The 25,478-nt window shown below is 69.9% G+C and overlaps 4 protein-coding genes across 5 annotated transcripts; 2 read left to right on the top strand and 2 right to left on the bottom strand.

Annotated features, from left to right (window-relative positions):
- The first annotated feature begins 1,696 nt into the window (after nucleotides 1–1,696).
- On the top strand, nucleotides 1,697–5,880 carry ISYNA1 (inositol-3-phosphate synthase 1). The gene is given in 12 exon segments (XM_068420616.1): nucleotides 1,697–1,819; nucleotides 2,579–2,703; nucleotides 2,781–2,942; nucleotides 3,121–3,250; nucleotides 3,332–3,525; nucleotides 3,622–3,771; nucleotides 3,849–4,064; nucleotides 4,149–4,313; nucleotides 4,389–4,502; nucleotides 4,583–4,800; nucleotides 5,612–5,696; nucleotides 5,698–5,880. Coding segments are annotated over 11 exon segments (1,680 nt in total). The 5' UTR covers nucleotides 1,697–1,819; nucleotides 2,579–2,589; the 3' UTR covers nucleotides 5,830–5,880.
- A 179-nt stretch (nucleotides 5,881–6,059) lies between these two features.
- SSBP4 (single stranded DNA binding protein 4) lies at nucleotides 6,060–16,703 on the bottom strand. Of its 2 annotated transcripts, XM_068420458.1 has the most exons (18): nucleotides 16,567–16,703; nucleotides 15,359–15,431; nucleotides 15,130–15,191; nucleotides 14,353–14,437; nucleotides 10,943–11,032; nucleotides 10,148–10,231; nucleotides 9,967–10,026; nucleotides 9,793–9,862; nucleotides 9,608–9,678; nucleotides 8,933–9,000; nucleotides 8,764–8,809; nucleotides 8,645–8,680; nucleotides 8,501–8,555; nucleotides 8,334–8,404; nucleotides 8,141–8,219; nucleotides 7,951–7,979; nucleotides 7,376–7,477; nucleotides 6,060–7,116 (listed from the first exon to the last, which is right to left on the bottom strand). In XM_068420458.1, the coding sequence occupies exons 1-18, from the start codon at nucleotides 16,620–16,622 to the stop codon at nucleotides 7,087–7,089; spliced, it is 1,167 nt and encodes a 388-aa protein (XP_068276559.1). In that variant the 5' UTR covers nucleotides 16,623–16,703; the 3' UTR covers nucleotides 6,060–7,086. The 2 variants fall into 2 exon arrangements, with proteins under 2 accessions (XP_068276559.1, XP_068276560.1); XM_068420459.1 differs by lacking the exon at nucleotides 10,148–10,231.
- A 1,500-nt stretch (nucleotides 16,704–18,203) lies between these two features.
- LRRC25 (leucine rich repeat containing 25) lies at nucleotides 18,204–21,230 on the top strand. The gene is made up of 2 exons (XM_068420792.1): nucleotides 18,204–19,111; nucleotides 19,758–21,230. Exons 1-2 carry the CDS (start codon nucleotides 18,213–18,215, stop codon nucleotides 19,879–19,881), a joined length of 1,023 nt encoding a protein of 340 aa, XP_068276893.1. The 5' UTR covers nucleotides 18,204–18,212; the 3' UTR covers nucleotides 19,882–21,230.
- A 964-nt stretch (nucleotides 21,231–22,194) lies between these two features.
- GDF15 (growth differentiation factor 15) lies at nucleotides 22,195–23,903 on the bottom strand. Its single transcript, XM_068420417.1, has 2 exons — nucleotides 23,591–23,903; nucleotides 22,195–22,970 (listed from the first exon to the last, which is right to left on the bottom strand). Exons 1-2 carry the CDS (start codon nucleotides 23,901–23,903, stop codon nucleotides 22,195–22,197), a joined length of 1,089 nt encoding a protein of 362 aa, XP_068276518.1.
- Between the last annotated feature and the right edge of the window lie 1,575 nt (nucleotides 23,904–25,478).

Genomic DNA, 25,478 nt, shown 5'->3' with positions numbered 1-25,478 from the left:
GGGGTTCGTGCTGCAAACGGGGGCTCCCGGGGGCTTCCTGCACGTCCCCGGGGATGGAGGGGGGGTCTGCTGGGCCAAGGGGGGTGGGCACCATTGCCGGGGGAGCGGGCCGGTCGCTATGGCTCCGCGGCTCGGCCGCCTGGCCCCCCGCCAGCCCCCCGGCAGCTGGGGAGCGAAGGCGCTGGGCGGGCGGCCCGGGCTCGCGGCCCATGGCCGCGTTGGGCGAGCAGGAACAAGGGAGCCCCGCTCATGCGGTGCCGAGCGTGGGAGGAGTGGGAAGGGAGTGGGGGAAGGAACAATGGTGGGAGTTCTGGGAGGGGGGCGAAGGGGAAAAAAAAAAAGGAAAAAAAAAAAAAAAAAAAGAGGAAAAGCAGTGGAAAAATACCAGTTCTGGGCCCCTGGCAGCGCTGCCTGGACCCTCCCCGCCGCAGGATTATTGTACAAAGAAATGTTATTTTTGTTTCAATAATTTGCTGAGGCACTGGCATTCCAGCGCGGGGCTCGGTTTGTCCTCCAGCCCGGCACCAAGGGATCATTGTTCCTCCATGGCCGAGGGGCCGGACGCGGCCCCCCGGCACCTCCATGCCCGCCGCAGCAGGTGCCCCCCGGGGTTGGCCTCGGTGGGTCCCGTCCCGCTCCGTGCCGGGAGCGTGGGTGGTGATGCCAGCGTGTCCCCCCCCACGGAGCCGGGGCCCCGGGTGGGTGGCGGTGGCGGGGAGCAGAGCTGTCCTCGCCATGTCTGCGGGGAGCGAGGGTGGGGAAGGGGCCGGGGCCCGCCCGGGCGTTGCTCCTGCTCCGGGGGCTCCTTTGAAGCGGGGCCGACCCATTGAAAGGCGGCCGGGCCCGGGGGGGCTGCGGGGTGTCGGCCATGGCCCCTCGCTGCCCCCCAGCCCCCCGGCACCTCCCCACGCTCCCACGGCCTCACACGGGGCCTGGCTGCCCCCCGGCATCGCCGCCAGCAGCTGCCAGGGCTGGGGGCTGCTGGAGGGGCGGCGGGGGGACCGTGGCGGGGCTGTGCCAGGGGATGCGGGGTGCTGATGGCGGGGGCTCTGGGGGCTGCAGGGTGCCCCTGCCATGGCCCTTGGGGTGCCCCTGCCATGGCCCTTGGGGTGCCCATCCTGGGGGCTGCAGGGGGCTGATGCCAGGGGCTCTGGGGTGCCCATGTAGGGGGCTGCAGGGTGCTGGTGCCATGACCTTTGGGGTGCCCATCCTGGGGGCTGTAGGGGGCTGGTGCTGAGATGCCCGTGCCGGCGGCAGCAGGGTGCCAGGGGCTGTGGGGTGCTGGGGGCTGTGGGGTGCCGGTGCCGGTGCCGGGGCAGGGCTGGCAGCACCGTGGGAGCGGCCCCGAGGGCCGGTGCCCGTGGGAGGGCGCAGGAAGCCGCCGGCCCCGGGCCGGTCAATAGCCGGAAGGCGGCGGCGGGACCCCCCGGCCCCGGCCCGAGCCCCGGCCCCGGCGCCACTTCCCCTTCCCAGGTCAGCGGCCGCTCCCCGCCGCCGCCGCCGCCGCCGCCTCCAGCTCCCGCCGCCCCCCCCCGGTAAGAGCCGCCGGCGGCGCCCGGGGCTGCCCCGCACCTGCCGCGGGGCCGGGACCGGGGGGACCGGGGGGGACCCGGGGGGGACCCGGGGGGCGCCAGTGGCGGCGGGGCACGTGCGGGGGGGACGGGGCCGGCGGGGGGGGCGGGGCCGGCGGGGGGGGCGGGGCCTCGGAGCCGATTAAGCGGCGGGACCGGGGCGGCCGCAGCCGCGATCGCATCATCCCCCGCGGGGCAGCACCGGCACCGGCACCGGCTCCGCCGCCTCCATCGCCCGGCCCGGCCCGGTGAGTGCCCGCGGGGGGGGCGGGGGCGGCCCCGGCCCCGGGGGGGGGGGTTGGTCCTTGGGGAGCGGGGGGGGTGGCCCCGGGCCCGTGTCCCCCCCGTGTCCCCGGGAGCGGGGGCAGCCCCGGTGCCCGCGTCCGCCGCACCCTGTGCCACCCCGGGGCGCAGGGACAGCCCCTGTGCCCAGATCCCCCGCAGCCCTTGTCCCCGCGTCCCCTGTGCCACCCCCGGGAGCGCGGGCAGCCCCTGTCCCCGTGTCCCCTGCAGCCTCTGCCACCCCAGGGCACAGGGACAGCCCCTGTCCCCAAATCCCCGGCACCCCTGGCAGTGGGGACAGCCCTTGTCCCCGTGTCCCCTGTGCCCCCCCCAGGGTGCATGGACAGCTCGGTCCCCGTGTCCCCTGTATCCCAAGGAGTGGGGACAGCCCTGTCCCACGTCCCCTGGGAGCATCCTTAGTCCCCTGTGCCACCCCCGGCGAGGGGACAGCAGGGACAGCCTCCTGCCTGCCCCGAGCAGGACGGGGCACCCTGCGCCCCCCCCTGCTCCCCGCCCGTCCCGGGGTGCGCGTGGGCAGGGCCGCAGTGGCAGCCCCAGCGTGGGAGGCCGCGGGGCCGGGAGCCAACGGTCCCCACCGACGGCCCAGCCTGGCAGGGAGCGGTGCCGGAGCCACGTCCCGGCAGGGCGGGGGGACCAAGGGGGGGACCCGAGGGGACCCGGCGTGCCAGGCCTGCGGGGCTGACACCCATTTCCTCCTATTCCAGCTCCGGGAACAATGGCAGAGACATTCCTTGTGGAGAGCCCCGACGTCACGTACAGCAAGGACTTCATCGAGGCCAAGTACACGTACAGCACCGTGCACGTCTGCAAGGAGAACGGCGTCACCAAGGTGCGGGCGCGGGGCTGGCGGCGGGGCCGGGTGCCCGTCCCGCTCGTCCCCACGCGTCCCCTGTCCCTGTCCTGCAGGTGCGGCCGTGCTCGACCCGCTTCACCTTCCGGACGGGGCGGCAGGTCCCTCGCCTGGGGGTGATGCTGGTGGGCTGGGGGGGCAACAACGGCACGACGGTGACGGCGGCCGTGCTGGCCAACAAGCTGGGGCTGTCCTGGATGACCAAGACGGGGCGCAAGGTGGGTGGCCCTGGTGGGATCCCGGCAAGGTCCCAGGACCCGGGTGACCCGCAGGGATGGGGACACAGAGCTCAGCTGCTCCCGTCTGCCCCTGGGGAGGTGGTCTGCAGCCCCGGCCTCCCAGTTTGAGGGTGCTGGGGGGGGTGCTGGCAGCTCATCCTCACGTTCTCCACCCCAGAAAGCCAACTACTATGGCTCCCTGCTCCAAGCCTCCACCGTCTGCCTGGGCACCGGCCCCGCCGGTGACGTCCACGTGCCTTTCCGGGACCTGCTGCCCATGGTGCACCCCAATGACATCGTCTTTGACGGTAGGTGGGACACTGGGAGGGGGTAACCCCGCGATGGGGCAGGGGAACCCAGAGCGGTTGGGTCACCCCTTGTCCCCCCAGGCTGGGACATCTCCTCGCTGAACCTGGCGGAGGCCATGCGGCGGGCGGAGGTGCTGGAGTGGCCGCTGCAGGAGCAGCTCTGGCCCCACCTGGAGAAGATGAAGCCCCGACCCTCCATCTACATCCCCGAGTTCATCGCCGCCAACCAGGAGGAGCGGGCGGACAACGTCCTCCGCGGGTCCATGGCTGAGCAGGTCCTGGTGGGACGGTGGTGGGACACAGGTGACGAGGTGGTGGGAGGGGGGGGAGATGCCACCGCGCTGATGTGTCCCCCCTCGGTGGCATCCCAGGTGGAGCAGATCCGCAGGGACATCCGGGACTTCAAGGAGACCAGCGGGGTGGACAAAGTCATCGTCCTCTGGACGGCCAACACCGAGCGCTTCTGCGACGTCGTGCCAGGGCTCAACGACACCGCGGACAACCTGCTGCGGGCCATCGAGGTCAGGGGACGTGCGAGGGGACCGGCGGGGGGGGTGACACCACCCTGCTAGTGCTGAGCCACCCCGTGTCCCCGCAGCGAGGCCTGGAGGTGTCCCCGTCCACGCTCTTCGCCGTGGCCAGCATCCTGGAGGGCTGCGCCTACGTGAACGGCTCCCCCCAGAACACCTTCGTGCCGGGGGCGGTGGAGTTGGCCGCCCAGCGCCGCGTCTTCATCTGCGGCGACGACTTCAAGTCGGGTCAGACCAAGCTCAAGTCGGTGCTGGTGGACTTCTTGGTGGGCGCCGGGCTCAAGGTACGTGGGGATGGGGGTGGCCCAAGGGGGTTTTGCTGCCTGTGACGGGGCGGGGGGTGACCTGCCCGCACCCCCCCTGCCCAGATCAAGTCCATCGTGAGCTACAACCACCTGGGGAACAACGACGGGAAGAACCTCTCGGCCCCGCAGCAGTTCCGCTCCAAGGAGATCTCCAAGAGCAACGTGGTGGATGACACGGTCCAGGCCAACCCCGTCCTCTACGGCCCCCAGGACAAGCCTGACCACTGCGTGAGTTGGGGGGGGCTGGGGTGGGTTGTGGGGGGGACACGATGATGCTGGAGGTGATGGGTGGTCGCTTGGCAGGTGGTGATCAAGTACGTGCCCTACGTGGGGGACAGCAAGCGCGCGCTGGACGAGTACACGTCGGAGATCATGATGGGCGGCACCAACACCATCGTCATCCACAACACGTGCGAGGTGGGTGGGGTGGCCTGGGGGGGGACAGGGGGTGACGTGTCTCCCTGGGGGGGGTGTCTCACCCCCTCGGTTGCCCGCAGGACTCGCTGCTGGCCAGCCCCATCATCCTGGACCTGGCCATCCTCACGGAGCTGTGCCAGCGCATCACGTTCCGCACCGAGGCCGACGCCGAGTTCCAGGGCTTCCACCCCGTCCTCTCCATCGTCGCCTTCCTCTGCAAGGCCCCGCTCGTGCCCGAGGGCGCCCCGGTCGTCAACGCGCTCTTCCGCCAGCGCAGCTGCATCGAGAACATCCTGAGGTACCCCCGGGGGGGGCCCCGCGCTCGGGGGGTGCCACCTCCCACCCACCGCCCTGCCCCGGGTGGCACCCGAGGCTTGCAGAGGTGCTCGATACCCAGGGGGCCAACACCAGTGCGGCCCAGTGCCCCCCAATGCCCAGTGGGTCCTACACCAGTGGGGCCCAGTGCCCAGGGGGTCCTACACCAGTGGGTCCCAGTGCCCCCCAATGCCCAGGGGGGTCCTACACCAGTGGGTCCCAGTGCCTGATGCCCAGTGGCCCCTCTACCAGTGGGTCCCAGTGCCCACCCAATGCCCAGGGCATCCTACACCAGTGGGTCCCAGTACCCCTCAGTGCCCAGGGGGTCCTACACCAGTGGGTCCCAGTGCCCAATGCCCCATGGCCCCTCTACCAATGGGTCCCAGTGCCCACCCAATGCCCAGGGTGCCCAGTACTGGGGAGGGGGTCCCAGTGTCCAATGCCAGTGGGTCCCAGTGCCCAGGGGGGGTCTTACACCAGTAGGTCCCACACCAGTGGGTCCCAGTGCCCCCCAATACCCAGGGTGCCCAGTACTGGGGGGGGGTCCCAGTGTCCAATGCCAGTGGGTCCCAGTGCCCACCCAGTGCCCAGGGGGTCCTACACCAGTGGGTCCCAGCGCCCAGTACCAGGGCTCCCAGCCCCCAGGGGAGGTGCCCAATGCCCCCAGCCCCCCATGCCCACCCCCGCTGCCTCCTGCCGCACACGCAGGGGGGGTCCCCGGTGCCATCACCCCCCCCCTTCCCCAGTACCGGGGTGCCCCCCCTCACCCCCCCCTCCCCATTCCCCCCCCCCAGGGCCTGCCTGGGGCTGCCCCCCCAGACCCACATGCTGCTGGAGCACAAGATGCAGCGGCCGCCGCCCAGCGCCAAGCGCTCCTGCCCCGGGGGGGGCCGCCTGCCCCCTCGCCCCCAAGAAGGCACCCGCGGGCGCCCACCTCAACGGGCACCCCTGCGCCGGGACCCCCCGGCCGGGCCCCCCCCGCGCCCCCCTCCACGTCGACGGGGCCGACTAACGGCGGCGCCTTCGGGGCTTTCAGAGCAGCTTTGTGGGGGGTGGATTTGGGGTCTGGGGGGGTGGGGGTCTGTGATGTGCCCCCCCCCACCCCGGTGCTGCCCGGCTCCGACTCGAAACTGTGAAGTTTGTACCCAATAAACCCGGAGCACGTCGTGCCCCCCCCCCCCCACCCTGTCCCCGTCTGGTTCCTGGGGACCCCCCCAAGGCAAAACGAGAGCGACCCCGTCCTGAAAAAAAATCAAATTACATTTATTGATGGGGGGGGGGGGGATTTTTTTTGTTGTTTTGGGGTTTTTTTTGTATTTTTTTATATTTTTTTTCCTTTTTCTGGTTGGGTTTTGTTTTGGGGGGGGTCCCCGTTTTGATAAGCAACAGGGGCTCTGGGGGGGTGGGAGGGGCTAGAAATGGGGAGGGGGGGGTCCCTACACAGAACGACTACGCTGGGCACTACCCCTATGGAGGGGAGGGGGGGCACAGTGGGGGCCCCCCTGGCATGGGGCTGTACAGGGGAGGGGGCCGGGACGTGCAGTGGTGGGGTGGGGGGGGCGGGGGGGGGGGGTTTGAGGTCTTTTCTGTTATAAAAGAGGGAAACAAAAACCACACAAAACCCCAAATCCTTCATAGCAAAGTTTACAAGTGGTCCCTGGGGGGGGGGGCACGGGGGGGGCCCGGTCTGGCGCTCGGAGTGGGGGGGCCGGGGGTCACAGTGCTGGCTGAGCACGCAGACGGGGCCGGGGACCCCCCTGGGGGGGGGGTGCTCCATGGTGGGGGGGGGGATGGCTTGGACCCCCCCCTTAACCCCCCCAGCACAGCCTGGGGTGCCCCTGGCTTGGGGGGGGGGGTTGTAGGGCTGGGGGATGGCTATGGGCCCCCCCCAGGGAGGGCACTGGGAGAACTGGGTGTGTGGGGGGGTGCAGCACCATGACCCCCCCCCAAATCCCCTCCCCATGTTTGGGGGGGGGCTGGCACCACCCCAGGGGGACAAAACACCCCCCACGGTGCCAGCCCCCCACCCCAGTGCTTGCCCCCACCCCGGGGGGGGTCCTAGCGCTGGAGGGGGGGGTCCCTGCCCTGGGGCAGGGGGGTTGTGGGCAGTAAATAAGTCACATGACTTATTTCTAATTATTATTATTATTATTTTCTGCATTTTTTTTGTTGTTTAGTGTTTTGGGGGGGGGGCCCTGGCGGGGGGGGATGTTGGTAATTATTATTATTATTATTAATTATTTTTTCCTCCGGCGGCCTCGGCGCTGGCTCACACGCTCATGGTCATACTGGGCGAGTACTGGGGAGAGTGGAGACACCTGAGGGTTAGCGAGGGGGGGGCACACCACCCCCAGCCCCCCCAAAGCCCACCTCCCACCTCCCAGCCACTCTGCCATGGTGGGGGGAGGTCCCACCATGGGGACTTTGCTGTCACCCCCCCCCCACCCAACGCCATCCCTGGCTGCTGTGGCCCCCCCCACCCTCGCTGCCTGCCCCCCCCGGGGGTCCCTGGGGATGTGGGGGGGGGGGGAAATGGGGTGGGGGGGGGTGTTCCTTACGCTGTCGCTTTGGAAGGGGTTCAAGAAGTTGCTGCTCAGCTCAGCGTCGTCCCGGGGGGTGCCGGGGGGGTTGCTCAGGGCCCCCAGGTTACTGGGGGAGCTCTGGGGAGGCGGGGAGAGACGTTAGTGAGGGGGGGGGAATGGGGGGGGGGCCCAGTATGTGGGGTGGGGGGGGGGTCCCAGTGAATGGGGGGGGTACCAATAAATGGGGTCCCAGTACATGATGGGGGGGCTCCTAGTGCATGGGGAGGGGCAATAAATGGGGTCCCAGTGCATTGGGGGGGGGAAACCCAGGGAATGGGGCGGGGGGGGGGGGTCCCAGGGCATTGAGGGGGGGGGTTCCAGGCATTGGGGAGGATCCCAGTGCATGGGGGGGGGGGGGTCCACAATGAATGGGGGGTCCCAATAAATGGGGTCCCAGTACATGAAGTCCCAGTGCATGGGGGGGGGGTGTCCAATTAATGGGGTCCCAGTGCATGGGGGGGGCAAGTAAATGGGGTCCCAGTACATGAAGTCCCAGTGCATGGGGTGGGGGGGGTCCCCAGCACTGGGGGGGTCTCAGGGTCCCCCCTCACCTTTGGCAGCCCGTCCATGTCCCCAGAGCCTGCAGGGACAACAGTGTTAGTGACCCCCCCGCCCCCATCCATGTACCCCCCCCACTGCCCCCCCCAGCCGCAGCGGGGCCCTGCATGGAGCCGCCAGCAGGAGGCGCTCACGGGTTGGGGACAGCCACGTCGTGGGGGGGTTTGGGGTGGGGGCACCCACCTAAGGATCCGTTCATGTGATGGGGCTCCATCGCGCCCAGGCCGCCCATGGGCCCCTCGGGGCCGGGCCCCAGCGGGAACTGGAAGGGAAGGGGGGGGGTGAGCAACGTGGGATCCCCCCCACCCCATCCCACCCCCCACCCCTGGACCCCCCCACCCCATCCCTGTCCCCCCACCCCGTCCCCATCACTCACGGTCGGCCTGGCCCCCCCGGGCCCCATGGGGGTCATCATGGTGTACATGTTCTCACTGGAGTTGGTGGAGTCTGAGGGGGGGGGACACGGGGGGGGGGGGGGGGTGTGAGCATGGCACCCCAAACCCCCCCCCCACCCATCCCATCCCACCCCCTGCACACACTCACCTCCGGGGCTGGGCAGGATGGGGGTGCCGGGGGGGCCGCCGCCCCCGGGAGGGCCCTGGGCGGGGGGGGCAGAGGAGGTGGGTTGGGGGGGGGGGCACAGTAGGATGCCCCCCCCCCCAGCCCCCAGCACACCCCCATACTCACCACGTAGTTCCCGGGGGACGAGGAGGAGTAGGTGATCTGGGGGGGGGGAGATGGGGGTCAGCATGGGGGGGGGCACGGGGACAGCCCCCCCATGGCCCCAGCCCCCCCCCAAGACTTACAGAGTTGGGGTTGGGGGTCGGCCAGGGCCCACGGCCACCGGGGCCCCTGGAAGGCAACAGGGAGAGGTGAGGGGGGGTCCTGCTGGCCCTGAGCCCCCCCCTCCCCACCCTGGGCACCCCCCCGGCCCCCCCCCGGCCGGCTGTGGGGTGGGGGGGGGTCGTGCCTTACATGTTCATGGCGGGCATGGCTGGGCCGGGCAGTGAGCTGGGGGGGGGCCGCATCCCGCTGCCGTAGGTCTGCAGGGAGAGAGGGGGGGCAGCGGGGGCGGGGACCCCCCCCAGGCCTGTCCCCAACCCCGGCACCCTGTCCCCAACCCCGGCACCCTGTCCCCAGCCCTAATCCCATCCTGATCCCCATCCCCAACCTCAGCCCTGTCTCCCCGTGCCCACCCCAGCACTCTCTCCTTGTCCCCTCCCTGTCCTTGTCCCCAACCCCATTTCCAGCCCCATCCCTGTATCCCTGTCCCCATCCTTGTCCCCAAACCCATCCCTGTCCCCAAACCCATCCCCATCCTTGTATCCCTGTACCCGTCCCCATCCCTGTTCCCCTGTCCCCAACCCCGTATCCATCCCTGTATCCCTGTCCCCAGCCCATCCCTGTCCCCATCCAGGTCCCTGTACTCGTCCCCAACCTCATCCCCATCCCTGTCCCCCTGTACCCCTGTCCCCAACCCATCCCTGTCCCCATCCCCATACCACTGTCCCCAAACCCATCCCCATCTCTGTATCCCTGTCCCCAACCGGGTCCCTGTCCCTGTCCCCATCCCCAACATCATCCCCATCCCTGTCCCTGTCCCCATCCCTGTCCCCCTGTCCCCCTGTGTCCCCGTCCCCGTCCCCTCACCTGGGGGGCCATGCCGGCCATGCCTCGCGGGGGGTTCATGCGCTGCATCGGGCCCCCCATGCCGGGATGCCCTGAGCAGAGGGGGGGGGGGGTGATGGGGAGCGTGAGACCCCACAGCTCCCCCCCACCGACCTGGCACTGGGACAGGGGGGGAAATGGGGGGGACAGACCCCCCCCCAACTCACCCTGCGCCCGCGCGCCCGGGTCCATGGCGTTGGGCAGCAGCGGCTGCGAGCCGGGGACCCCCACGGGAGGCTGCGGGGGGGGACACAGGGGGTCAGGGTGCTGCGGGACCCCCACCCACAGGGGTCTGCACCCACTGCAGCATGGGGGGGGGGTCCCGTGTGCCACCACCTCACCTGGGTCGGCATCCGGAGGGGGGGCCGGGGGCCGCCGGCGTAACGGGGGGACATGAAGGGCTGTAAGAGATGGGGGGGGGGTGAGAGGGGGCTGGGGGGGCTGCGGTGTCACCCTGGGGGGCCGGGGGGGGCCGGGGCACTGCTGGGGGCACTGGGGTGGGGGTGGGGGGCCCAGCCTTACCTGGCTGTGCGGCCCCAGCATGGGGGCGCCGGGGTTGGGGGGCGGAGGTTGGGCGTGGGGCGATGGCTGGGAGCCCGCGGGAGCCTTCAAGAGAAACAGAACACGGTTACGGGCGGGGGGGAGAGCGGGCACGGGGGGGGCACCCCGGTGGGGGGCACGGGGGGGGCACGGGGCTGGGCCCGGGACGGGGAGGGGGACGGGGAGGGGGGGGTCTGGCTGTGTCATGGGGTGGGGGGGGGCCCAGGTCATGTAACCCCCCCGGCTGCACGCACACGCAGGGCTCAGGTGTGTGCACACGCTAAGGGCACGCACACGCTAAGGGCACGCACATGCTAAGGGCACACGCACACACTAAGGGCACGCACATTATAAGGGCACACACATGCTAAGGCCGTGCACACGCTAAGGGCACACACTAAGGACACACACACGCTAGGGACACGCACATGCTAAGGGCAGACACACACTAAGTGCACACGCACACACTAAGGGCACACACACGCCTGCGTGTGGCGTGGGGAGCACAACTGGCTTCCCCAGCACTGCGTGTGCGGGCCCTGGCATGCACACGGGCTCACACGTGTGTGCTCATACATACACACACACTCACACACATGTGCTCACACACACGTGTTTGCACACACACGCAGAGCTCGGCAAGGACACGCGTGCACGCTCACACCCCACGCTGGGAGCACAAACACGTGATGCTCATGCGTGCGCACACATGCTCACACACACACACACGTGAGCTCACACACGTGTACATGCTTGCACACACGTGTACGGCGGTACCTGGAAGAAGGCGGGGGGCACGGGCCCCCCCGGCATGGCCTCGCCGGGGGGCAGGTTCCCCATCACCGGGCTGGGCGCCGCCGCCGCGCTCTGCGGGGAGAGGGGGGCTCAGCGCCGGGTCCCCCCACCCCGATCCTCCCCCTAACCCCCCCCCCCCCCTCCCCAGTATGTCCGTGCCACGGCACTGGGAACACTGGGACCAGCCACCCCCCCCCCCCCCCCCCCGTCCCCGTGTCCCCGCACCGAGCGTGCGAGCGAGAGGGCAGCGCGGGGAGAACCCTCCCTGTGCCCCCGCAGCCGAACTGGGGGGGCTGCGGCCGGCCTGGGGGGGCCCCCCGGGGGCTGGGTGGGTGTGGGGGGGCGCGGGCAGGGGGGGGCGCGGGCAGGGGGCCCCGGCCCCGCTCGCCGCCGGCCCCGTCCGGGGGGAGCCGTTACGGGGAAGGAATGTGCCGGCTTTCCGGCGCGGCCCCTGCGCCACAACTGGTTCCAATTTGTAGGGGAGGAGGAGAAAAAAAAAAGGTGGGGGGGGGCTCAGGCTGCCCCCTCCACCCCCGGGGGGCCCCCCCCAGCCCGTGCGGGGAGGGGGGACATCACCCACCCATGGGGGGACATGGGAAGGGGCACCCGTGGGTGCTGCTGGCGTGGAAATGGGGAGGGAGAGGGCGAGAGCCCGGGGTGGGCACAGGTCTCGTGCCCCCCCCCCGGCTGGGCCCTGGGGTTGGGGTGAGGCGTGGGGAGCCCCCGTGGGGTGGGGGACACCTCGGGGGTGTCTGGGGTGACGGGGGTGGCACAGGGCTGGTGTGCCCGGCGGGGAGCCCATCAGGGAGCCCACCACGGTCCCACCACGGAGCCATTGCAGACCCCACCACGGTGCCCAACACAGAGCCACCATGGAGGTCACCCCAGTCCCACCACAGCACCCATCATGGAGCCATCATGGGGCTCACCACAGTCCCACCATGGTCCCACCACAGCACCCACCATGGTGCCCAACACAGAGCTACCATGGAGCCATCACGGAGCTCACCACGGTCCCACCACAGCACCCATCACGGAGCCATCATGATCCCACCACAGTGCCCATCATGGTGACCAACACAGAGCCACGACAGAGCCATCATGGAGCTCACCACAGCCCCACCATGGAGCCCATCACGGTGCCCATCACGGTGCCCAACACAGAGCCAACACGGAGCCATCATGGTGCTCACCGCCGTCCCATCACAGTGCCCATCATGGTGCCCATCCTGGAGCCATCACGGAGGTCACCACGGTCCCACCACAACACCCATCACAGAGCCACCATGGAGCCCATCATGGAGCTCACCACGGTCCCACTACAGCACCCACCGTGGTGCCCAACACAGAGCTACCATGGAGCCATCACAGAGCTCACCACAGCCCCACCATGGAGCCCATCATGGTGCCCATCACAAAGCCATCACAGAGCCACCATGGAGCTCACCATGGTCCCACCACAGCACCCACCGTGGTACCCAACACAGAGCTACCATGGAGCCATCACAGAGCTCACCACAGCCCCACCATGGAGCCCATCATGGTGCCCATCACAGAGCCATCAGGGAGCCATCATGGAGCTCACCATGGTCCCACCATGGTCCCACCACAGTGCCCATCACTGTGCCCAACACAGAGCTACCATGGAGCCATCACGGAGCTCACCACAGCACCCATCACGGTGCTGACCATAGAGTCATCACGGTGCCCATCACCGGAGCCCCCACGGTGCCCACCCGCCCTCACCCACCCTGGCATGGGCACAGGGGACTGGTAACCCCACCAGCAGCTGCCCTGGGGGGTCCATCCCTGTCACCTGGGGGGGTGCCGGGAGCCACGGCAGCACCGTCACCCCACGGCCACGGGGCCAACACAGCACCCACAGAGCCACCCCAGGGACGGGGGGGCCCTGTCCCCTCTTGGGGCCCCCCCCCCCCCCTCCTGCCCCACAGCACCCGACGGTGGGGACCGAACTGGGCCCCCCCCACCCGGCGATGGGAAGCGGCGTTGCCATGGCAACAGGTGGGGGAGTTTCGGCTCCTCCCCCAAGCTCAAGGTCAGGAGGGAGAAAATGGGGAGGGGGGACACGGAGGGAGGGGGGGGGCACATGCTGGGGGGGGGTCCCCACACCGCTGCACCCCGGGGAGACCCCAAACCCCACTGCGGGGCTGGGACCCGCACGCAGGTGGGACCCCCCCCCCGGTGATGCAGGGACCCCCTGATGCTCTGGGGGGGTCCCCGATGCACCCCAGGGTGGGGGGGGGCACCCACGGGAGGGCGAGGGGCACCCGCTCCACCCCGTTCACCCCACGGGGACCAGTTTGGCCGTGGCACTGGGATGGGGCCGCGGCAGTGCTGGGGTGTGGTGGGGGGGGGCTGTGGGGGGGCTGTGGGGGGCTGCGGGGGCCCCCCCAAAGCTGTCCCCAGCGCCCCGGCTCTGCCCGCCAGGCAGCAGTGCCATGGCAACGCGGCCTGACCCGCGTCCCCGCGTCCCCAACCCGCAGCCTCATTAATTCCAGCATGGAAATGAGCTCTGCGAGCGCCGGGGGGGGGGGGGGGGGGGGGGGGCCGGGGGGGGGGCCCTGCTGCAGCCCCCGCCGCGCTGGCGCAGCCACACGGGGACCCCACGCTGTCCCCGGGTGACGGGCGGCCCGGAGGGCAGCGTGGTGTCCCCCCACCCCAAAAGCTGGGGGTGCTGGGGGGTGCTGAGCACCCAAAGTGGGGGGGGGGGGGGTACCACAGACCCCACAGCATCCCGCACCCCCCACCCTGGCACCACGCACCACCCCAGGGCACGGTGCCCCCCACAGCCCCCCCAGCAGGTCCCCACTGCCGCCGGTGCCCCTCCTGTCACCCCCTGTCCCTCCCCCCCACCCGCCCGTGCCCCTGTGGCCAATGATTAACCCACCCAAGGCCGGCACCGGTAACCGCGGGGCTGGGGGGGTCCCACCGGTGTGGGTGGGGGGTCTCAGCGGTGTGGGTGGGGGGGTCCCACTGAGCCCCAGGACCACGGTGGCCCCTGGGGACACTGGGTGAGTGTGGGGTGGGGGCACCCCAACTCCCCTGGGGTGCCCCTGGTTGGGAAGCGAGACCCCCAGGATGGGGCTGGCTCGGGGGGTCCGTGTCCCCCATGGGGTTGGTGGCCGGGGACGGGCACAGCGGGGTCCCTGGGGGGTGTGTGTGGGGGGGGGGGGAGCTGAGCCAGGCCCCCAGGGATTAACCCCCCCCCCAACGCCCCTGTGAAATAGGTCAGGGCTGGCAGAGCCGGGCTAACCCCGCGCCCGCCGGTGCCCTCGCATGGGGGGGGTCTTGCTGGAAGGGGGGGGGCGCAGTGTGGGGTGTGGGGGGGGTAACGGGGTGCTGAGCCCCCCCCCCAGGACCGCGGTACTCACGTAGTCGTGGAAGGCTTTGGCCTCGCTGGAGTGCTCACAGGTCTCGCGGCGGTCGGGGGCGGCGCAGTACAGGTCCCAGAAGACGCTGGAAATTATGGGGTGGGGGGGACACAGGGGGTCAGGACCCCCCCCCCGAGATGTGTCCCCGTGTCCTGTGTCCCCCCCACACCGCCCGCACCCGCTGTGAGGTGAGCACCCTGCCCTTCACATCAGGCTCCAGGGTGGGGGGGGGGGGGGTCCCGGCCGCCTGTGCCCCCCCCGGGGGGGGACACGGGGTGGCCGAGGGGCCAGGGGTGCACGTCCCCCCCCCCCCCAGTGCTGTCTCTGGGTGCCCCCCCCGGATTTGGGGTGCGGGGCCGGCAGCAGGAGGGTTAAGGGCCTGGAAGACGCCGTGAGCCTCCCCCCCATCGCTGCCCCCCCCCCAATAAATCCCCCATTAATCATTTATTGGAAATGGCTCATCCTGCGCCCCCCTTCCCCGAGACCCCCAGCGTGACCCCCCCACCATCACCCCCCCCTCGCCGGGGTGCTCTGCTGGGCCCCCCCTGGGTGCAGGGGTCCGACCCCCCCCCCCAGCCCCACTTGGTGCCAAACTGGATCCATGTGGAGGGGATGGGGGGGGGGGGGGGGGGTGTCCCAAAATCGCTGCTGGGAAGAACAGAGCGGGGGGTTTATGGGGTACGAGGGGCCGGGGGGGGGCAGCCCCCAGCCCCCAGTGCCGTGGGGACGCAGTGGGGGGGTCCAGCCCCGCTCCCAGCCCCCCCCTCCCCGACTCACCACCACCAGGAGTGCAGGAAGCCGGGGGGCTCGCCCAGCGTGATGTTCTTCTCCCATCGGATCTGTGGGGAGGGGGGGACGGGGGGGGTCAGGGAGCGCCTCAGCAGGCCTGACACCCCAGGGATGGGCTCGGGGAGCAGGCAGGGTGGGCTGCAGGGCCCCAGGGGGGGCTGCAGGACCCTGAGCCCGTGGGATGGGGGGTCAGGAGGTGCTGCCCCCCCCCCCTTACCTCCGACAGGAAGGTCTGGGCGGATTTCTGGGCCCCCACGTGCAGCAGGTACTCGTAGACGTACAGTGCCAGCCTGCGGGGACGGGGACAACGGGGGGTCAGGGCCTGGCACGGCCCCCCCCAGGGAGCCGCCGTCCCCAGGGTGTCCCAGCACGGTGACAGCCCCATCCCACAGACCCCGAGTGACACCGGGGAACGGGCAGGATGGAGCCCCCGTGAAAGAGGTGCGGAATTAACGAGGGGGGATTCGGTGTCACCTCCCTGCAAGGGACCCCCGCGGGCATCACGGTGACCCCAAGTCCCGCCGGTGACCCCCAGTCCCACCGGTGACACCAAGACCCACCGGTTACACCGGGCACCTCTCCATGGCCAACGGCCCCACCACGGGGGTGGCCACGACAAACCAAGGATGGGTGACACGTCCCACGCGGGACGTGGCCGAGGGGCGAGTGCCACCGTGGGTGTCCCCATGCTCAGGGACCCTCTGCGGGACACCAGGGCCCCGTCCCCGCTGCTCCATCACCCTCCGGCACCGGGGAACGGCACCCGCGGGGACCCCATGGGGGTGACCGGGCTCGGGGAGACCATCGTGGGGTGCAGCCCCCCGGCTCGGGCAGGTGGCCCGGGGACAGTGGTGGCCCCAAGCACCGGGGCGCGGCGGGGACGGGGACAGCCCCGGGATGCCGGGTCACGCTGCCGGTGCCCCGGGGGATGGCAATGGCCAGGGAGGGCATCGCGGCTCCCGGTGCCCCGGGGGATGCCACGGACCGGGGGGGGCACCACGGCTCCCGGTAGCCCCGGGGACACCGCAGCTCCCGGTACCCCGGGGGATGCCACGGACCGGGGAACATCGCAGCTCCCAGTGGCCCCGGGGACACCGCAGCTCCCGGTGCCCCGGGGGGTGGCAGGGACCGGGTAGCATCCCGGTGCCCCGGGGCATGGCAATGCCCTGGGGGGGGGCACCGTTGCTCCCGGTGCCTCGGGGGATGCCACGGACCGGCGGACATCGCGGCTCCCGGTGTCCGGCCGAGCCCCGACGGCTCCCGCTGCCCCGCGGCGCCTGCCGGTGCTCCCCGGCGGGGCGGGGCCGCGGGGGTCCGCCCGCCCCCCGATCCCCCCCCTCCGCCACCTCGTCCCGTTCCGTCCCCCGCTACCCCCGGTAAAACTTCCGCGCCCCCCGCGCCGCCCCCCCGCCGCCCCGCACTCACTTCTCGCGGGCCTGGCCGTCCGAGGGCACGCCGGAGCCCTTGCCCTTGGCGTACATGCTGGGGCGGCGGCGCGGTACCGGCTGTCAGCGGCCCCGGCGCCGGCCCCGGCCCCGCTCCCCCGCCGCCATCCCGGCCCCGGCCCCGGCCCCGGCGGCTCCGGCCGCGCGCCCGCGGGGGAGCTTGAAACCGCCGCGCCGGGCCGGGGGTCCCCGCGCGCCGCCGCCTCCCCCCCCCCCCCGCGCTCCCCTCCGCGCGGCTGTTCCAGCAACGCCACCGCTCCCCCCCCCGCCACCGCGTGCGCCCGCCGCTCTTAAAAGGGCGATGGCAGCGCGGCGGTGGTGGTGGGGCCACGAGGGGTTGGGGGGAGATGGGGGGGCGCGGAGGGGAGGGGCAAGGGGGGGTGGACACGGGGGGGACAGGGACGGGAGGGGGTGGGAATGGAGGGGCAGGGAGACGAGGGGGTGGACGCGGGCACAGAGGGGCACGGACAGGAGAGGGTGGACACAGATGCGAGGGGGGGGACATGGAGGGACATGGAGGGACACGGAGGGTAGGGGGTGGGCCCAGGGGGACACGGCGGCGAGGGGGGGACATGGAGGGACACGGGTATGGAGAGGGACACGGACACGAGGGGGTGGACACAGACATGGTGGGCACAGAGGGACACGGACGTGAGAGGGGGGACATGGAAGGACATGGATGGGGGGGGACATGGAGGGAGACGGACATGAAGAGGGACACGGACACGAGGGGGTGGACACGGACACGGACATGGGCGGCAGACACGGGTGCACGGGGTGGGGGGGACACAGACCCGAGGGGGCACGGCTGTGGGGACACCAGCACCTCATTAAGGCCCTGACACACACACACCCCCCCCATCTCCCCCCACCGCGCTTGTGCACGCGTGTGCGTGGCACCCCACGCGTGTCCATGCAGCCACGTGTGCCTGTGAGCGTGTGCGGGGTGCGCGTGCGAGCACCCAGCACATGTGCACTACATGCGTGTGCAAGCGTGTGCATGTGTGTGCCCACGCGTGTGCCCACGCATGTTCCCCGTGGGGGGAGGCTGCTAGAGGCGCCTGCTCTGGTGCTCCGGAGGGACCGGGGCCACAGGGCTGGGGTGTCCTCTCTGTGCTGACACAGGAGCCCAGGGGGATGCTCAGCACCCACCCGGGCCCCCCCCAGACCCCCCCACATCCCCCAGGCCCCCCGGGCATGGAGCAGCACCGGGGGTCCGAGCCCTGCAGCACCCCAGGAAAGGGCCAGGGGGTCCGGCGGTGGCCGGGGGGTGCTGAGGCCGGGGGTGCTGCCCCCCTGTCCCCCCCCGGGGACGGCTACGCCCTGGCAGGGTGACACGGGACGGCGGGACCCGCCTGTTCCTCTTCCCGTGCCCCAGCCTGCGCAGGGCAGAGGCGGCCGGAGCGCAGGCGAGTCGGGGTGCTGGGGCTGGGGGGGGAGAGAACCCACCCGCCGGGCCCCCCCGGTGCTGCCCTGTGAGGGGGAGAGGGAGCGGGGTGGGTGCCAGACTGGGCTGCACTGGTTTGCACTGGGAGGGGGAACTGGCCTGCTCCGCAGGAATGGGGGGTCCGGGGTGTTGCTGACTCCCCCGTTTCCCACCCAGGCGCCCGGCGGGTTGGAGGAGCCATGGGGCACCCCACGGCCCCCCTCATGCTGCTGCTGCTGCTGCTGCTGCGCCCCACGTCCCCCTGCCCCACGGTGCCACCGGCCGCCCCCTCCGACCTGGACCTCACCAACCGCAGCCGTGGCTGCGCCGAGCTGGACTGGGGCCCCTTCGAGCAGCAGAGCCGGCTGTGGCTGAGCCGGAACGGCATCGACGCCCTGAGCCCCTCATCCCGCGTCGGGCCTACGCTGGAGGAGCTGGACCTGTCGCACAACGGGCTGCGGGAGCTGCCGGCCGCCTTCCTGAGCCGGGCGCGGGGGCTGCGGCACCTCCGGCTCCAGCACAACCGCCTGCGGGCCCTGCCCGACGGCTTCTTCGCCAACGCCAGCGCCCTGCAGAGCCTGCGCTTGGAGGGCAACCCCCTGCCCGCCGTGCCCCCCAGCGCCTTCCAGCCCGCCCTGCGCCTCCTGGCCCTGCCGTGCCGCTGCGACGCCGTGGGCACCGTCCTGGCCCCCTGTGCCTGCGCCGGCCCCGGCTGCCCCGAGTGTCTCTGCATCACGTCCCGCGACGAGCCCTTCAACGTCACCGATTTCCACGGCCGGGAATGCCGGGGCAGCGTGGGGCTGGTGGCCGGCGTGGCCGGGGCTGTTGGCAGCGTGGCCGTGCTGGTGGTGGCGGTGGTGGTGGCAGCGGTGTGGTACCGGCGCAGGAAAGCGGCCGCCGTGGCCGCCGATGGGGTGTGGGGTAAGTGGGAATCCGCCGCGGCCCACGGGCAGTCCCGCTACATCAGCCGCACGGCCGAGGTGGGCACCGGCGACGCCGCGGCTGCCGCGCCGGACTACGAGAACGTCTTCGTGAGCCCCCACGGCGCCGCGGCCACCGCGCAGGGCTGGACGCCGGGGTGGCAGGAGGAGCAGCACAGGTGAGGCTCCAGCACGGGGACTGACTGCGTGGGGCATATCCCGTCCCCTCCCCTGCTGTGCTGTGCCGTGCCACATCGCCCCATCCCATCGTGTCTCATCTCATCCCATCCCATCCCACCCCACCCCATCCCATCCATTCCCTCCATGCCATGCCATCCCATCCCACCCCTTCCCATCCATCCCATCCCATCCCACCCCATCCCACCCCATCCCATCCATCCCATCCCATCCCATCCCATCCCATCCCATCCATCCCATCCCATCCATCCATCCCATCCCATCCCACCCCATCCCATCCATCCCATCCCATCCATCCATCCCACCCCATCCCATCCATCCCATCCATCCCATCCCATCCATCCCATCCCATCCATCCATCCCACCCCATCCCATCCATCCCATCCCATCCATCCATCCCACCCCACCCCATCCATCCCATCCCACCCAATCCCTTCCCATCCCATCCCGTCCCATCCCACACCATCCCTGCTGTGTCATGCTGCCTGGTGCCATGTTGTCCAGCCTCATACGTGCCACCCCATGCCATCTCACCCCATTGCTCCTCCCTCGGGGACCCTCCACCCTCGACCCACCCCATCCCCTGGGCTCAGCGCAGCAGGTGCCACCCCTGTGTCCCCCCCCCAGCCCCCAGGTTCCCGTGGACGATGACTATTTCCTGGAGAGCGAGGCCAGCCCCGGGGACCAGCCCATCTACGCCAACACGCAGGGCCCCGGCGAGGACAACATCTACATCATCCCCGACCACTGAGGGGCCGGGGGGGCCGGGGGGGTGAAGCTCTGGCTCCCACCGACGCTTCTCCCTGGGGCTTTCCCTGGTGCACCCCAGCCCAGAGGGGACGGGGATGGGCACTCCCCATGGACAGGGGCTCTGTGGGTTCCCCCATAGCTGGGATGGGGACACGCGTGGTCCCCACGCACGCATCGGGGACGCCTTTCTGGGGGGGGTTTATTTTTAATCCCCTGGCCCCCTCCCTCGCCCCAGTTCCCACCGTGGGGCGAGGGCTCAGGGTGGTGCTTCCTCCCCGGGGCCGGTGGCCACCGACCGCGGGGACACCTCAGCACGTCACCCGCCGGAGCCTTCCCAGCTGGTGACAGGCGTGGGAGGCCCCCCCGGGGCCGTGGGGCAGAGCCGGGGGGGCCATGGGGCAACCGGTTCCTCTTCCCCTTTCGGCTGCCCGTGGAGGGTGTTGGGGTGCACGTGTGCTTGGGGACGTGCCTGTGGTTGGGGACATCCGGGCACCGGGACTAACCCCGCTGTCCCCCCCCCTTTTCCTGCTAAATCTGCCAGTTTGGGGAACAGAGAAAAAAAACCCGTTTTTTTTTAATGTTCTTGGTAAGGTCCCTCCGCCTGGTGCTGCCAGGGTGTGCACCCCCAGGGGACCGGCAGCCTGGGGACGTGGGGACCCCACGGCTTGCCTGGGTGTCCCCTGCCAGCGCCGGCCCTTGTGACATGCCGCTGTGCCCCATTAAATGGTTTAATTATCTCCAATTACCCGTGTGGCTCGTGGGCTGCTGGGAGCCCTGGGCAGGACACGGGGCTGGTGCTGTGCCCGGGCTGGATCCGTCCCTCAGGCAGCAGCGAGGTGGCACCCGCGGAGCAGAGCCGCTGTCCTTCGTTATCTGCTAACGGCACCGACGGCCCTGAGGGAGGCTGGATGTCCCCGGGGAACGTTCCTGGAGCCCCTGTCCCCAGAGCCGGGGTCCCGAGGGACCAGCACCCTCAAGGACAGGTCCCCAGAGGCCATGTCCCCAGAGTGGGGGTCCCAAGGGACCAGCACCCTCAAGGACAGGTCCCCAGAGCCCACATCCCCAGAGCGGGGGTCCCAAGGGACCAGCACCCTCAAGGACATGTCCCCAGAGACCATGTTCCCAGAGCAGGGGTCCCAAGGGACCAGTACCCTCAAGGACAGGTCCCCAGAGCCCACATCCCCAGACTGGGGGTCCCAAGGGACCAAGACCCTCAAGGACAGATCCCCAGAGCCCCTGTCCCCAGACCGGGGGTCCCAAGGGACCAAGACCCTCAAGGACAGGTCCCCAGAGCCCATGTCACTCTGGCCCAGGTCCCCAGAGTGGAGATCGCTCAAGCCCTGGTCCCCAAAGCCCCCATCCCCAGACAGGAGGTCCCCATATCCCCCGTCCCTCAAGCCCACGTCCCCACTGGGAGCTGCCAAGGGGCCGGGCAGCCCAAGACACCCCTGGGACGCGCTGGAAGAGGGGACGGAGCAGAGAGGAGCTGTGACCAGCCCAGCCACCCCATCCAGCTGTGAGGAGTCCCTCGGGGACACGGCACGTGCCACCAACCTCCGCGGTGGCAGAGCCTCGAGGGGGGTCAAGGCTGCGCCCAGCACCCCTCTCGAGGACACAAACAGCTCAAAGGTCTCTGGGAGCATCGCCCAGGCGTTGCTCACCGCTGGCAGGGTGCCCACGGGGCTGGCCCGGCCCCACACGCCGTGGGGATTTATGGGCACGTCGGTACGGGGTCAGCTCCTGCGGAGGGGGGTGAGGGTCCGTGCTGGGGACCCCCGGCTGAAGGAGGGGGGGGTCGGTTGTGCGGGAGGAGCAGCAGCATCCCCTTTCCCATCGCTTTATTAATTTACATTACTACATTCTTTCTGTTTTATAGAAATATATAAAATACAAATACACACACAAAAAAACCTGTTTCCCAAAAAGGTGTTTCGCTATAAAATACAATAAATTAGCAATAAATACGGGGGGGGGTGTGTATAAATAAGTCTCTAAGGAGAGAGGAGACGATGCTTAGACATGAGGTGGGCTGCGGCCGCCCGGGGACAGACCCACCCCAGCCTGTGTGGGCTCTCTCAGGTGGGAAGGACCCACCTACCCTATAAAATGTGGTTTTAAATAAGGGAAGAGAGGAGGGGAATAAGTTATTGGGGGGGGTCACAACTGGAGACCCCGGGGCTGAGCCGGATGGTGGAACCGGGGCTGAGCCGGATGGTGGAACCGGGGCTGGCGTGGAGGCGTTTTGTGCCATGGAGTCTGGGGTGCCGGAGCTGCTGGGAGCTGGGTGGTGATGGGTCCAGGTGTGGCGATGCCATCAGGCGCAGTGGCACTTGGTGACCAGCATGTCCTCGAAGAGGGTGGAGACGAGCCTGCCCTCGCCGTCGTAGTGCATGAGCACCATGGGGTCGTAGGCGGCGGGGACGCAGCAGGGCGGCGGGGTGGCTTTGGCCAGGGCGTGCACGCGGGCTTTGATCTGGGCGTGCATGCTGGCCGGCTTGTAGTTGTGGGGACAGGAGCCCTCGCAGAACCTCATGGAGTAGCTGTTGGGGGCGATGACCCAGTCCGACCAGCCGATGTCCTGGAAGGACACCTTGAGCGACTTGAGGCAACACTTCCCATCGCTCTTCCCGCACTCCTCCTCCAGCCCCCGCGCTCTCCTGCTCCCCCGTCCCGTGGGCTCGCGGGTTTCCACCTCCAGCACCAGCGTCTCGCCCCCCGAGGTGCCCATCAAGGCTGGGATGTCGGCTGTGAAGGCGAGCTCCAGGTGCAGCGTGTCCTCAGGACCAGCAGCCCAGGGCTGGACGGCCGCCGTGAGGTCCAGGCTCAGGGCGTCACGGTCCAGCTCTTGGCTACCCAGGAGCTGGGGGGTCCCGTGAGCCCCCCGCAGCGTGTAGATGCTGACCCCGAGGGGCACCGAGGCATCGAGCGGGGACACGCCGGGGGACGCCAGGGACTGGTTGAAGAGCTTCAGCTCTGCCTGTGCCACGCGGAGCTGCCGGTGGAAATCCTTGGTGCGGGAGAGGAGGAGGTGGTAGCGGTAGGGGCCATGGGGGTCCTGGTGTCCCCTGGGGATGTCCGGCTGGCGCAGCACTGTGGGGACAGAGGGGACAGCTTGTTTAGGAGCTGGCAAACCGCCACCTCGGGGGCATCACCTGAATCCTGAGGGATGCTGAGGCGGGGGGATCCAGCCCCATCCTCCTCCCTGCATCACCTGGGACCCACCGAGCTGAAGGGTCTCGCTGAGGGGGGCACCTTGTGCAGGTGCCCCAAGATCCATTGGGTTGACCCCCCACCACCACCTCAGGACCCGTTAGGGTGACCCCCCCACCCCACACCCCACTGCCCCCCGTAGCCCAAGCAGCAGGAGCTGAATATTTCCCTAAATCCCCCCAGATCCAGATAAAACCCCAAACTGGGGCTCAAGCTGAGGCTTGAGGGTCAACCCCTCCCCACCTCCCCCCAAACCTGCTCAAACCCTGCTCCGAGCACCCCCAGCTGGTCACAGCTTTCATCCCAAATTCCCCGGATTTGGGGTTTTTATTAAACCAGCCTGAAACAGCGGCTCCTCCCCGCTGCCGGGGCCAGGGATAAGGGTGACAGCGGCCACTGTGATTCATGCCCGGTCATGTCCCGGCACACGCCGCGGCATGTCCCACAGCGGGGGGGACACACGCGTGTGCCTGCGGGGACAAGGGTGCCAGGACACTCACGCGTGGGGGTCAGGCGACGCAGGCGCCGGGTCCCGGGCACGGCTCCATCCTCCTCCCGGCTCCGGTTCGCCGCCAGCTCGGCCACGTCGCGCCGGTAGAGCCGCTGCGCTCTCCGGATGCTCTCCGGGTCCAGGCGGTGCCGGATGACGGGGGGTGCAGGCAGCCCCAGCCGCTCCAGGATCCCCTTTTTGATGGTTTCCAGCTGGAGCGTGTCCTGGTCCCACGCGTGGGGTCTCGGCTCGACGCCGGCCAGGAGCAGCAGGAGCTGGAGGCAGGTGACGGCGGCCCCGGCATCCCGCAGCGTCCCCGGCATCGCGCGGGGGATTTATTTGTAAAACCTCCCGTGCAAAGGCTGGATGTGGAGCTCCCGGCGATGCTGCCCGGGGAACGAATGAAGTGGATCAGATCTGACTTTATAGGAGCCGAACTTTGCCCGCCCTCCGTCCTCCCTCCCTGTCTCGGGCTGCCGGCTGGGTAAACACCCAGCAGGAATCTCTCCTCTCCGCCCGGGATTTCACGCGGGAGCCCCGGTGATGCCGGAGCCGGGTGCTGTGCGAGCGGGTTTGCAGCTGTGGAGATGAAAAATGCTTTTTCTCAGACACAAACTTTCTTCTCCACTCCCCGTTTTCCCTGCGGATCGCCCGTGCCAGCCCACGCCTGGGGGATCCCCCTCACCTCCCCTGCCCCGTCAGCGAGGGGCGAGTGGCCGATGGCCTCGGAGGTGGCAGAGTGAGTGGCAGGGGGTGATGGAGAGAGGACGGTGTGAGGGCAGGCGAGCGCTGCGGGCACCATCATGGCACAGCTTGTCCATCCCCACATCCTCATCCATCCCCACATCCTCATCCATCCCACATCCTCATCCATCCCCACATCCTCGGCTGCCTCCTCCACCCTTCGCCCCGTGCTGGTCCCCGTTGGCACACGGGTCCCTGCCATCACACGAGGCTGAGCCACGCGCAGCTCGCTCCCCAACACCGCTCCGAAGCTGAGGCAGAGTGGAGAAGTGGTGGCCCCACAGCCGGGCTCGTGCCGGAGGAGGGAGCGGGTCAGCGTTGGACCCACCATGCCGGGGTGGCACGGAGCCAGCGGGGCCAAGTGTGGTGGGAAGCGCCGTGCCAGACCGGGGCTCCCGGCACACCGGGGGAGAGAAAACCCACGGTGGGAACACGCCGCCGAGGCCAGGATGGGACCACCCGTCTCTTGCCTTCTCTAAGGGATGGTTTGACCCAAGACATGAGCAGAGGGATGACAAACCCCCGGTTGGACGAGGCAACGGGCAGGTCCCCTCCGGCGCTGGCCAGGGCAGATGAGGCCGTTCCCAAACGTCCCGAAGTGGAGCCGAGCGCCTGGGCTGTGACCACGCTCCCTCCCACCACGGGATGAAGGCGCTCGCAGTAATCCCGTGATTTATGGCCCTTGATCCTCCGCTCCCCCTCGGGAGCCGGCTCCTGCCTTTCTCACCCCGCTTTCTCGCAGCGTTGGCTGAGGCAAAACTGAGTCCAAGCGTTTCACCCTAAAACACGTGAAAGGAGAACTTTGTCAGCACAAGCAGCATCACGTGGAGGGGATTTGCCCCGGCTCCGGCTCCTCTGCCCTGCTCCGGAGTTGTCCTGGCAGAGGGGTGGGTGGCGAGGGGGCAGGAGGAGCCCACTCAGGCACCTCGCTGCCCTTCTCTGCCCTGAGCCCCCAGCTTGGAATGAAACCCCACGTGTGGCTCCCAGGGCAACCTCAGGGCCAGGTTTAGCTCGAGTGCTTCGTCCCCTGCAGAGTTGGGCACCGTCCTGCTGCTGCCACCCACGGCACGTCCCCCGTCCCCCCGGGAACGCGCTCGGCTGAGCCCCCCCGGAGCATCGTCCCACGGGGAGCTGGTCCTCAGCGGGTGCTTCTG

Source organism: Nyctibius grandis, chromosome 31, assembly GCF_013368605.1.
Source record: "Nyctibius grandis isolate bNycGra1 chromosome 31, bNycGra1.pri, whole genome shotgun sequence".
In the NCBI taxonomy this organism is placed as follows: Eukaryota; Metazoa; Chordata; class Aves; order Nyctibiiformes; family Nyctibiidae; genus Nyctibius; species Nyctibius grandis.
The sequence above is the reverse complement of the archived record's forward strand: the minus strand, read 5'-3'. Positions and strand labels throughout refer to the sequence as shown.

What these genes read in the sequence shown, in the direction of transcription:
- SSBP4 (XM_068420458.1), bottom strand. Translation starts at nt 16,622, where the DNA reads ATGTACGCCAAGGGCAAGGGCTCCGGCGTGCCCTCGGACGGCCAGGCC. An exon ending in CCCAGACCTTCCTGTCGGAG is followed by an intron (nt 15,192 to 15,358) that starts GTAAGGGGGGGG and finishes CCCTCCCCACAG; the next exon opens with ATCCGATGGGAGAAGAACAT. An exon ending in TCACATGAACGGATCCTTAG is followed by an intron (nt 7,980 to 8,140) that starts GTGGGTGCCCCC and finishes TTGTCCCTGCAG; the next exon opens with GCTCTGGGGACATGGACGGG.
- LRRC25 (XM_068420792.1), top strand. Translation starts at nt 18,213, where the DNA reads ATGGGGCACCCCACGGCCCCCCTCATGCTGCTGCTGCTGCTGCTGCTG. An exon ending in TGGCAGGAGGAGCAGCACAG is followed by an intron (nt 19,112 to 19,757) that starts GTGAGGCTCCAG and finishes TCCCCCCCCCAG; the next exon opens with CCCCCAGGTTCCCGTGGACG.
- GDF15 (XM_068420417.1), bottom strand. Translation starts at nt 23,903, where the DNA reads ATGCCGGGGACGCTGCGGGATGCCGGGGCCGCCGTCACCTGCCTCCAG. An exon ending in GCGTCGCCTGACCCCCACGC is followed by an intron (nt 22,971 to 23,590) that starts GTGAGTGTCCTG and finishes CTGTCCCCACAG; the next exon opens with TGCTGCGCCAGCCGGACATC.